The following is a 13,352-nucleotide window of genomic DNA, read 5'->3' on the forward strand; positions in this document are numbered from 1 at the left end:
GTTATATTATCACAGCAACTATAGAATTACCACAATAAATTAATTCAAGTACTTTACTATAGTATCGTTCAAAAACACTATAGTATTTACTATAAATTACTATAGTATTTTTCACCTGGGTAGCTTTGAATCGTTTACTAAACTCTCTCTCTCCCATGTTATTAAATCAGAGTTTTCTATATTTTGTTGATGTTCTTTCTAGAACCTAAACCAAAGGTAATGTGTGAATAACCTTAATGAAGTTTGCTGAGCCCACTAACACATTACATTGCACATAATTAGTGATTTAAACAAACCCCTGAGCCAAGTATCCTTTTTAACTTTTACCTTGAGGGAAATAAAAAAAAATGGGTAAAAGTAGGAAAATCCCATTCACTTACATTATATATATATGAAAAAAAGTCATACTGTAAACTTTTGGGCCTTTTTCACTAATAAGGTAAACAACCGCCAATGAGCGACCAGAACACCCTAGTAACCGCATAGCAGCGCTAAAAACCCAATCAGAACACCCCAACAACCGCATAGCAACGCCAAAACCCAATCAGAACACCCCAACAACCGCATAGCAACGCCAAAACCCAATCAGAACACCCCAACAACCGTTTAGCAACGCGCTAAAAGCCCCTCATAGCTTCCGCAAGAATATAGCAACGCATTTTTGCACGAGGCTCTATTTTTTTATTGATTATTTTATATATTTATATTTTAAAGTAAAGTTTGATTTTTTTTTTCTCTCGTTCTCCATTTCTCTCTGTTTATGTGCAGCTCTCATGTCTCCTCAGTGGGGCAGCATTGTGTTTCATCATGACCTTCCTTCATATAAAATGGCTGCTAAACCAACTATTTATTGTTGGTCATTAATGTCACTACAATGTGGTGCTCAAATAGAAATACAAATCTACCCTGCTTAATTAAATATTTAAACATAATTCTTTACAATTTTTTTGTGAGCTCTAATGAATCTCACATGAAGTTATAACACTTTATTTCAATAGTCCACTTTAGATATTCTACTAACTATAAGTAACTTTCCAACTACAAGCAGTCATTAGAGTATTATTAGACCATCTAACACTTTATTTTGATGCTCCCCAACAGGAGAGTAACTTTGCAACTACATGTCATCTTCTATACTAACCCTAACTAATACTCTAAAGAGAGTTAGTTGACATGTAAAAAATAAAGTGTAACCGTAATGTGTTTGATCATGCACATGAGCATTACAAGAATGATAACATTTCTTTGCATAGAGCTCCACTAGTCTCCATGTATAAATGATTCTTTCACTAGCATTACCATCTCATTTATCAAGCTTTAATCTGAGCATTTGATGAGCTGTTCACTGCCGTCTGAATTGTTAATGTAATTGCCATTGCTGAATGACTTTACTATGAACCACCACCACTGCAGGCAATTTATTTCATCAAATCTCCATTGAGCTCACAACACACACACACACACACACACACACACATTCTCTGCAGCCTTGGCCCCGTCTGTAGATTCGATTTTGTGGCTTCACCAGGAGCCAAAATCATCAGCAGATTCTGTGTATCTTATAAGAAGTCGAGTAAAGTTATATGAACAATTTTTTCCTTCCCCCAATATGCTGTGTTTCCTTTTTTGTGTGTGTTTTGATCCCGGCTCTTGCGGCGGGCCGTTCTGTGGTGAGGCGCGGGCTGGAGTGGCGCTGCCGTGTTATTTTTGGCGGCAGCGGCGGTTGGTGGCTCTAGAGATGGAGTGGAGCGTTCCGGATCCAAACCCAGGCTGTTTAAGGGAATTCTCATCTGTAATGATCAGCGTCATTATGGGCTCACACTAACTGCAGGACGAGCCGCGCGTTAATTTCAGCACGTCCCTCAACAACACATCGCCTCTCCGTATGCATCTTGACATAAATGCAGGAGACAAAAAAATCTTCTTAAAGAGGAAATGAAACATCATTTTAGACTGGGTGGAACTGAAATACATAGGATTTTGTATTTTCATTTTAAATTTAGTTAAAAACTTCCAGTTATTTGTTGTGTTCGTCATTCTTATTAGCTTTTTAAAATACAATCTTCATTTATGTACCTCTAGTGACCTCCAGGGGTCAACGGATCCATGTTTGAAAACCCTGGTTTTATTCAGTTCTATTAATCACACGTTCCACATACATACAATGACATGGTCTGGCTTTCATAAATAGCTTTAAACGAGACTGCAGTGTTTATTTTATTTTAAATGTTTTGTTTTTATTATACTCTTTGCACTTTTATGTAACTGTTTGCCTAATTTAAACCATGTCAACTTACTGTATAAATGAAAAGCTTCTCTGAATGTGTGCTCAGTGTTTCAGCCCTGTGAAGCGTTACGCCTCGCGTTTTGATTGTTGAACTAGAACCGTTTAACAGACTGAATGAAGATCCTCGTAAGCAAAGTATATTTTTGCTGTGCCGACACTCAAATAAACACAACGAGGAAGGCTTCCGACCAGCGTAACGCGGCACACGCTAGGTCAAGCGTTGCAGTTGTTTAAAGTCTGTCTTGCTATTAGAAGCCAAACTGCTTTGTGCAGCGTCGAGCATTTTTCATCCTCCCATTACGTGCTGTAACATCATGTTAAAATGTCTCTCTAACCACTCTTGGCATTAAATGAGAGAATGAGATGATTTCAGTTTATATATTTATTTTTGGTGGTGAATGCGCGTAAATGCATGTAAAGTCCACATGCTTGTGTGTGCATGAAGCCAAACGGTTGCGTCTGAGTGTGTGTATCATGTGTGTATCAGGTTATACGTCGGCGTGCATGATGGCGCACACTTGTGTGTGAGCGAGTTTGTGTGTTAACCCACAAAGATATTTCAATTTCTGCTGGATATTAAAGAAGCGTGCGGTGGCAGCAGCCCTCGGCCTGCCAGCGGGTGAGTTTAGGGGGGCGTTGTGGCCGTGACTCCGGGGGGGAGACGAGGGGGAAGTGGCTCATGGTCAGGGCCCCTGCCGGACACACTGGCGCCTCTTTCTGGAGGACTTCAGAACCACCACACTCCTCCACCAGAACCCTGCCAACCCAAATCACTCACTTCAACATCCTTCCACTTCTCTCTCTCTCTCTCTCGCCCACTCTGAGGCTCTCTTTAAAGCTATTTTCCTATCAAATTTTAATTTCTCTGAACATTTGTTTATGCAGTTTTCTTCTAATGCGTTGTGCTTTAAGCTTCCAGCAAATCCAATGCTGCAATCAAAGATCGCTTGTGCAATTGTAAAACTGTTAGACAACAACTTATATTAATATCATACTTATATAGCAATCAACAACAAAATTAACTTTACTTTCATAACTTCATCGTTGGATTGTCTGTTATGATTAGAACACATTCAACCTTTTATATTTGATGTGCACATTCTGCTCATTTCTCAGTTTTCAGTTGATATGTTTCTCTGACAGCTTTGCAGTAGAAATTATTTAATGTCTCAGTCATTAAGGGAAACATTTTTGTCATCTTAATATTTTATTATGCTTAAGTTTAAACAACTCACAGTTAAAATAACAATGATTTTTCCCTTGGACATGGTTTCACTTATTGACAAAACATTTGTTGACTGGACTAGGAAATAATACTCAAGTCAACTTATGTAAATACACTCTAAAAAATGCTGGGTTAAAAACAACCCAAGTTGGGTTGAAAATGAACAAACCCAGTGATTGGGTTGTTTACCCAGCAAATTAATTGTTTTAACCCAGCGAATTGGATGTTTTAACCCAGTGATTGTGTTGTTTTAACCCAGTGATTGTGTTGTTTTAACCCAGTGATTGGGATGTTTTAACCCAGCGAATTGGATGTTTTAACCCTGCGAATGAGTTGTTTTAACCCAGTGATTGGGTTGTTTTAACCCAGTGATTGTGTTGTTTTAACCCAGTGATTGGGATGTTTTAATCCAGGGATTGGGTTGTTTTAACCCAGTAAATGAGTTGTTTTAACCCAGTGATTGGGATGTTTTAACCCAGTGATTGGGATGTTTTAACCCAGCGAATGAATTGTTTTAACTCAGCGAATGAGTTGTTTTAACCCAGTGATTGGGTTGTTTTAACCCAGTGATTGGGATGTTTTAACCCAGTGATTGGATGTTTTAACCCAGTGATTGGATGTTTTAACCCTGCGAATGAGTTGTTTTAACCCAGCGAATTGGATGTTTTAACCCTGTGAATGAGTTGTTTTAACCCAGTGATTGGGTTGTTTTAACCCAGTGATTGGGATGTTTCAATCCAGGGATTGTGTTGTTTTAACCCAGTGATTGGATGTTTTAACCCTGCGAATGAGTTGTTTTAACCCAGCGAATTGGATGTTTTAACCCTGCGAATGAGTTGTTTTAACCCAGTGATTGGGTTGTTTTAACCCAGTGATTGGGATGTTTCAATCCAGGGATTGGGTTGTTTTAACCCAGTAAATGAGTTGTTTTAACCCAGTGATTGGGATGTTTTAACCCAGTGATTGTGTTGTTTTAACCCAGTGATTGGGATGTTTTAACCCAGTAAATGAGTTGTTTTAACCCAGCGATTGGTTTTTTTTTAACCCAGTGATTGGGTTGTTTTAACCCAGTGATTGTGTTGTTTTAACCCAGTGATTGGGATGTTTTAACCCAGTGATTGTGTTGTTTTAACCCAGTGATTGGGATGTTTTAACCCAGTGATTGTGTTGTTTTAACCCAGTGATTGGGATGTTTTAACCCAGTAAATGAGTTGTTTTAACCCAGCGATTGGTTTTTTTTTAACCCAGGGATTGGGTTGTTTTAACCCAGTAAATGAGTTGTTTTAACCCAGTGATTGTGTTGTTTTAACCCAGTGATTGGGATGTTTTAACCCAGTGATTGTGTTGTTTTAACCCAGCGATTGGTTTTTTTTTAACCCAGTGATTGGGTTGTTTTAACCCAGCGAATGAGTTGTTTTAACCCAGCGAATTGGATGTTTTAACCCAGTGATTGGGTTGTTTTAACCCAGCGATTGTTTTTTTTTAACCCAGTGATTGGGTTGTTTTAACCCAGTGAATGAATTGTTTTAATCCAGCGGTTAGGTTAAATGTTTGTCCAACCTGCTGGGTAGTTTTATTTAAATTTACTTTATTAAAAATTACTGTATTTCTTGCTTAAAATGAAACCAAAGTGTTGGAAATTAACATTTATTAAAAAGTTTAATGAATAATAATTAAACAATACAAATTTATTAAATTGCTTACTAATAAATGTTCACCTTTTGATTATTATTGTTGCCTGTAGTAATTATGTGTCTGATTTTTTTTATTTCCAACCTATTTTGGGTTCATTTTAAGACAGCCATATAGTCATTTTTAAACAAAAGTTTAGTTAAATAAAACTGTCCAGCACGTTGGGAAAATATTTAACCCAACCACTGGGTTTGTCCATTTTCAATCCAACTTTTAGCCCAGCATTTTTTTAGAGTGATACATAACTTTGACCTTTTTTAAAGGTTAACTCCACTCTCAAGGTGAGGTAATTCAACAGGAAATGTGTTGTCAAGTTAAAATAAAATTTAAAGGTAGTGTTTTTACAGTGAATTCATTATAAGAATAAAAGGCAAAAGACTGGAATAAAGTCAAACGTTCATTAAGTGAATAATCGAGGACGTAGATGAGTGTAAAACAACAAGGAAGTATAAAACAGAATTATAAACTTAAGGAATTAAGAGTGGATGTCTATTTTGAAATGTCACAGCTCATTTCCCTAACTTCCATTTCTTTTCTCTCTTTTTTTTTCTGGAAGCAATTTGTCATCCAGGGGACATTTAATAGGGAACATATTATCTTTTTACAGGGGCATGGAGTCTGCCACAGCCTGCCCACAGTTCCTATAAACAGAATTGGTCCATTTAGTGGTGCGTTTGATACATTTCAGGGCAGCAGCGAGCTCAGTTACAGACTGGAGCCCATAAAGGCGGCCATGAAAGGCCAGATAAGTGCTTCTATTCACCAGCCCGCTGCCAACGCAGTTAATTTAAATGAGCTAATGATGATCAATCTTCATTTGTGTTGCCAAACTGAATGCTCTCTTTCCTTTTTCTTAATCAGTTTTCCATCTGACCTTCCCTGACCTTGGGTTCTTGTTTTAGGTTACCAGGTTTTCTCTCTTCATCATTTGTTTTGTGGCCATTGTTGGATGCAGCAGAGCCCGAGGCAGCAGCCCTAAAACAATGAGGCGCTCACCTGCGCACACCTGCGACCCTTTCCTGTGGAAATCGGCCTCTCCCGCTCCCGAGGGCGTCGCGAGGGGAAATAAAGGCCGTATTCGGCTGTAGATTAGTGTAAGGGCCATTGTCACCTCTTTAATCAGCTACAACACAACTAGACAAAACGTTTTAGAATCTTCATCGTTTAATCCCGGTGATCTTTCGGCTAACTAAATCTTTCGTTACATTTAATTAGTGTCGTTTGTTAAGTCATTGCTCATACTCTAGGGGTTTTAAGTGGTCAGAAAGGACTTTTTTCTCATTAGGTTCATGAACACGCATGCAAATTTTCAACACTGTGAAATGTGTGTACAAATCATCTCTGTTTTATGAATATGATGTTTTTATGGTTAAAGGCAGCAGCAGCACACAACAACAATACTTCCGCATGTAACTCATTCCACACTGTTTGTGCTTGACCAGCTAGGATCCTCCTAAAAAGCCCTCAGAACACCCTGGCAAGCTCTCACAAGAAGTCATGCACAAGAAATGGTAAAAATCTAGTTAGTATTTATCCAGTGACCGGGAGGAGTTTGTGCTTCTCTCTTTTTCTCTCATGGCTCTGAGTATATTTATCTTTTTATGGCTTCACTCAAGGCAGATCCTCGTCTTTCTTTTTTTCCCCCCTCCAACATAAAGATATAAAAATAAAACAAGGTTACCGCCACCACAGGGGAGTATAAAAGTTCAAAAATAATAGTACAGGCCGAGTCAGAAGCCACGGACCCTCCTGTACCCCCCATATAAACCTCCTGCACCCCCACCCACGGACGCACACCCCACCCAACCCTCCGCCCGTGTCTTAAAAGCTGCGGACGCGACCGCGAGCCCACTTCAGACCACCATAAACATGTCAGGCCCTGATGACAGAGCCGGCCCCGGGACGCTTTATACCAACTGACCTCAACTCCAGCTCATTAGAGCCAGTAAATTAGAACCATACATCCCAAGTAAAAGAGGAGTCGGATGAGAAGAGAGCGCTCTATATGAAGGGAGATGCATGTATATGATCATAATAATGTGTGTTTCATGTCTGTTATGCTTCCGGAATTCACAGCTTTTGCTATTGCAGCATTTCAAAGTTGCATCTTGCAATGTTTGTAATTCAGACACAGGAAAAGTCCATTGCTCTATTCCAAAATCTACTCTTTACTACATATAAAATATATATATAATTAGACATGCTGACGTCATCCTGTCACTTAAGATTCCAAATGCAGAACATTCTAACAATGTAAGCAAGAAATTTTAAAACATTAATCTTGAATTTCATAAAAATATAAGGTTTATAAAAACTAAAAAAAAAAAAAGATAAACATTAGACATACATATTTTCATGATTTGTTATCATAACATTTTTTTCATTTGTCAAATAAACTTCAATAATTCATGTGGACAATTCAACAATTCAGATAATATTTTGAGTTTCTGTTGATTAAACCAATCGCCTTCATTGTATTAACTCAAATTTTTAATTTCAGTGAACTCAAAATTTTAAGGAAACCAGGTAACTTACTTTTTTTTTTTTTTTTAAGTTAAACCAACAAATTTTTTTGTGGTGTACTTATGGCTGAGATGAATTAATTGAAGTAATTTGTAAAGAATAAACCTAAAAAAAAAGAAAAAAAATTCAAATGCTGCCACATGAGCATGTGATAAAATAAATAAATAAATAATAAAAACTCTCACTAAGAGAAGTTTAATTTCAATTCCATATGCAAACATGTTGACGCCATCATCCTGTCACTTAAGATTCCGAACATTCTAAGTGATATAATTTCAAAATTTATCTTGAATTTCATAAAAATATAAGTTTTATAAAAAAAAACTAAAAATACACCTACTGCTGAGCTGAATTAATTGCATACATTTGTAAAGAATAAAAATGGGATATTTCAAGTGCTGTAATAAAATAAAATAAATGCAAAAATAAAACCCTCTCACTATATAAGTGCTTGAGCGGTCAGTCCTGCGGGGGTAATTGTCCAGTGCTGGGGCTGCTGGGGGTAATTGGTCCTCGCAGACAGCGGGGGAGGTTTAATTTCCTTGAGTGTCCTTCTGAGAGACTCTTTGTGTCGACTGAGAGCTCTGCTTTGTTTGTGCTGCAAAAACTAATTAAAGCATTTGTTGAGCCATAGGATAGCACGACTGACAGAGCAGGAGCAAAGAGCAAAGAACCGAAGGAAAGTTATATAAATTAATATTATATGAGCATGAGGAAAAGTTATGCATTTTTATACTCTTTCCTTCTGCAAACCATTACTCACGGGCCAAACATTCAAAGCAATGACACTTCATTGTTGGAGAAAAAAGGTTTTACTCACACTTTGTGGTCAACTTATTCTGAGCATTCATACATTTGATTTATGACATCCCACATGCAGCGTTTCTGGATTCAATATGCTGGTGTGATATAGAGCGTTTTCAAGCCAAACCTCACAACATGACATGGCTGAACATAAAGTTGTTTTCTTGCAATTATTATTATTTTTACACAAACAGAGAACATTTCCATACTGTATCCGCAGCATGAGGATTTTTCATCTTTCAGATGGTTAGATGTCTTTTTTAGCATATTAAAAACAGATGCATTGAATCTCACAAAAACAAGCCATACTTCAACCCAAAATTAAAAGAAATACAAAAATGTTTTGCATTTTGAACTGCCAAATTCCTCATTGCATTCGATTATTCTCAGAGATGATTCTCATGACCGTGATACGGTGTTTTGTATTGCAGTAAAAATACTGTACAATTAAAATGTTTAATGTAAATTAACATAAATGTACAGACAAATGATAAGACCATGATGTATAAACACATTACCATTGACTTACCATAACAGTATCTGTTTATTTTATTATTTGTATTACAGCAATATAATCTGAGGGAAAATGTGCTTAACTGATAACAAATGATGGAGAAAAATGTTATAAAATTAGGCTAAATTCTTATTTCTTTCCTTTGATTTAAGGGTGAAACAAAACCTAGTGATGTTCTTGAAATGTTTTGTGAAATTCACACAAATATTAATAAAAAACCTCCAAATGTTTCTCCAAAACAGCCACACGTAGTGGTTTCAATGCTTAACTAAATGTTATGTTATCTAAAATCAATTAAAATCTATATCACTGATCTTATTTCCACAATCAAAAGATGACGTTTCATACATAAATGTCTTTCTTAAGATTTCAATTCTGTTTGGTTAAAAGATTCAGACCCAGAAGAAATCAAAAAGAACTAAAAAAAAATAAAAAAATAAATAAAACCATCACATGAATGAGAAGACTTAATTTATTCATAAATGACTTGCTTCATGGTCTACTTCCATTCAGCAAAACCAGTGAAACACAACATTGTCTCCAAACTGCTCATAATTTAAAACATAAATTAGATTTGATGTAAATAGGAAATTAAATAAAACAATGATACGCGACAGGACCAATAATGACACAGAAGAATATGGTTCAGATTGCCTCCTAAACTGAAGATTACGTCCTATCAAAGTAATGAGTCCTCAGGAAAGTGTTCTAAGACACAAAAATAAAAGAAATCCATTTTAATTAAATAAAAAAAACATCACAAGGACGAAATGTGCATCGATCAGAAGCCCAAATGTCTAACAGAAACTCAATCTACTGAACGTTGGGCTTCTAAAACAGCCGCCCCTGAAAGTTAAAACAAAGAAAGAGACATGAATTCAATAATCATTTTTAAACATAAAAATCTTCAAAAATACTCCCCAAGAATGTAGGCCACTCCAGACGAACATGTCTGAAGTTCTTGTGTGAAACGATTAATGTACAGAGTTTTTCTTTCAAAACCTGCCAGTCTAGAAAACGTGTTCATGATACACGGCTCTCTCTGGAGCACATTCAACTATAGTTCCTAAAAAACAGTTGGTAAAATCATTTTCTTAGCACCAATGCAACAGTAGCTCCACTCGTCAGCGGTTATATCTCCAGAAGCCCGCTGCTGTTGTCCACACCGTTCCCCGTGCTGCTCTTCTCTTCCCCACCGACGGTAGGGTCCTGCATGCCGCCGGCGGATCCCACAGGAGCCACTTTACCGGAATCTGTAGGCTCCTCGGCTCCTCTGGGCTCGGCTTCCTCTTCCGGCCCTTTCCCCTGCATGCTAGCTTCCGTGTGCGTCTTCTGATGTTTGCTGAGGTGGTCGCTACGAGTGAAGCGCTTATTGCACAGGAGGCACGTGAACTTCTTCTCTCGCGTGTGGGTGCGGACGTGGCGCTCCAGTTCGTCGGAGCGAGTGAAGCGTTTCCCGCAGAACAGCCAGTTGCAGACGAAGGGTCTTTCGCCCGTGTGCCAACGCAGGTGAGCTTTCAGATGCGAGGCCTTGCCGTAGACCTTTCCACAGCCGGGAATGTGGCAGCTGTGGACGGGCTTCTTGCGCAGGGATGCGGCGGACGCGCCGAGCCTTTCCAGCTCCTGGCAGTTCGGGCAATCGCAAGAAGACCTTCCGGTGGAGGAGCCGCCCGTGTATCCGCCCGAGCCTCGGGTTGGTTTGAGCCCCATGGAATTGTCCAGGATTCCAGAAGTGGTTACAGGCTTGGGCTTGTACATGTCCTGCGGGATCATGTGCTGTGAGGACTGGAGCAAGTGTGAGGACGAACTCAAGCCTACGGACGGGTACGGCGCTGGGTTGAGAGGCGTGAAATCGGGAGTGTAGCTCGGCATCTGGGGATTGAGGGACGCTTGCGGAGCTACCGGCTGCAAGGGCGCTTGGAGGCCGTCGGGTTGAGGTTGCCCAGCGCTAAGCCAGTTCGAGTTGGTGTGGACGTCCCACCAAGAAGAAGTGGCGTTCGCAGGTGCGGCTGTGATTCCGGAATGGATGCTCTTGTACCATGAGCCATAGGGGTGCGTCATGTCCAAGTAGGTATTGACGCTGGCCAGGCAGTCCGCAGTGGCTTTGCTCCCCAAGAGCGAAGGGTCCTGAGAGGCACTCGAGGTCTGAAGGTGGAGAACGGGTTGTAGTCGGAGCCGTATGCTCCCGTGGGAGCAGGCGGAGGGCTGCCGGTTGGGGTGAGCAAGCCACCGGCGGAGCTGAAGGAGCCGCTGTAAGTGTCCGCGACGCCCTCGTTGCCTCGTCCATTCTTAGGGCTCTGGAGTTCAGAGGTCATGCTGTAGGCTTTCTTAACCGGTGCTGTGCTTCCCGCTTTGCCAGGTGTGGCGGAGTCTCGGACTGGACTGGTGCTCCCAAATTTGTTGCAGGTGGCGGTTAGCATAGCCAAGGGACTGGATCCATAACGTGTTTCCTCCTGAGAAGAGAATGAGAGGATTTCAGGATTTCAGAAGTAGCCATTGCAATGCTCTGTCTCCTCAATAAAAGAGGTTGCGCAAACATCATTCCTGCGCTATTAGTCTAGACAGAAATATGCACCACCACTGACAACACAATAATTAATGTCACCACACATGGAGTTCCTGTTTAACATGTTTACATCTCCATAGTGATCATCCGTCTGTGGAAAACAGCAGAGTGATTTTCAACAACATGATTTTGTTGAGAAGAATAAACAATTGTTTGGTTTAGAACACTCCAATTATGTTGTCAATCATTTAAACAGATGCACAAGAAAGAAACGGAAACAATACTCAACAATGATTTAGAGATCAGAGATGTTCGACCATTTTCTAAACAGACACACTCAAAACTTTTCAAGTACTGTTTTCTCCTACTATATATAGGTAAGCAGGCATATTCGAACGCAATATTAGTCAGAATCTCGCCACCTAGGTATTTCTCGCCCTATACTAAGGATTCAGATATACTATTCGTTCGCCTACTGCTTTTTGCCTACTATGCACGTAGTATAGAAGAATGCAGTTTCGAACGCAGAGTGTGTAAGTTTTCATCTTAAATCACAGTTCACTAATCTATATCTTTATCTCGAGACATTTACAGCTTCGAACAGATTCTAGTGACACTTTATGAAAGCAATTTAGTCATAATCAGATTTAAATATCTCGTCATTGACAAACATGGCCTTATATAGTTATATATAATAGATATATAGACTTATATAGACCTATAATAGACTTATATAGATTTTTAAGATTACACGATCTTTAAAAAAATATTAAAGTGTTGATTGAGTGGATTACTCCAACCCAAACTTAAGAAGTTGAGTCAAAATGTCACCTAGACTGCGCTTGGACTTGGCTTCATTCGGAATGGCAGTGGTCTACCCCGTTTTCCGTTGGGAAGTGATGATAAATTAATGAGTAAGGCACAGCGTGTGTGATGATATTTCCCGCTGAGTGTGTGCGGTTCATCTTGGCACAAGTTCTGCTCCCGTTTCCAGGTTAATTGCTCCCCATTACCGCGTGGAGCTTAAATTTGATGCCTGCATCCAAAACCATTGCCGCAAGAGTTTTATGTCTTAGTCTCAAGAGTTTTTCATAAGTCACTGTCTAGGTTACAGACTGGCTTATATTGATTATCTTGCAACAAACTACACAATAAAGGTTCCTCAATGGTTCTTAAGTTTAGCAATTTAGTTTTTGCTCTCTTGGGTTCATTATTGGTCCTTCAGATCAGTGTACTTTAAAACACCATAACATAAAACAACTACAGAATTACACAAAAGTTTCTTCAGTGAATGCAAAACCTTCAATGATTCTATCTGGGATGCTTATTTCTAAGAGTGGCTAGAGTCCACTTCATCTCAGTGTTTTCTTTTTACATTTACTAAGACATTATTACATAGTGCATTCTACTTTTAATTTCTTATTGAAACTATCCAATAACTTGTAAGTGAGTATCCTAAATCAAAACATGTAAACCAATAACGCTACCTTATCTGAACAAAACTTCATAAAGTACCAATTCAAACTCGCCTGTAGAAGTTCACTTGACACAAAAATTTGAAGAATCCGATCTAGGCTAAAAGCAGAGCGATAACATGCGCAGGTCTCAGAACAGATTGTGTATTCCATACCTCCAGAATCGACGCGGCCATCCCGGAGGAAACAGTCCTGTGAAGTTCAGTCCAAAAGCAGGAGGGAGAAGCTCGCGGTCCGGGAGAGTCTGACTGAAATAAACTCGGTACGAGCAGCGACTCTTCTATGAGGAGACCCGGATACCGGGAGACCCGCCTCCTGATGACCGG

The 13,352-nt window shown here is 39.3% G+C and overlaps 1 protein-coding gene across 1 annotated transcript; it reads right to left on the reverse strand.

Annotated features, from left to right (window-relative positions):
* Positions 1 to 9,767: 9,767 nt before the first annotated feature.
* sp7 (Sp7 transcription factor) lies at positions 9,768 to 13,352 on the reverse strand. The gene is given in 3 exon segments (XM_048198708.1): positions 9,768 to 11,186; positions 11,189 to 11,498; positions 13,182 to 13,352. Coding segments are annotated over 3 exon segments (1,341 nt in total). The 5' UTR covers positions 13,203 to 13,352; the 3' UTR covers positions 9,768 to 10,176.

Source organism: Megalobrama amblycephala, linkage group LG8, assembly GCF_018812025.1.
Source record: "Megalobrama amblycephala isolate DHTTF-2021 linkage group LG8, ASM1881202v1, whole genome shotgun sequence".
In the NCBI taxonomy this organism is placed as follows: Eukaryota; Metazoa; Chordata; class Actinopteri; order Cypriniformes; family Xenocyprididae; genus Megalobrama; species Megalobrama amblycephala.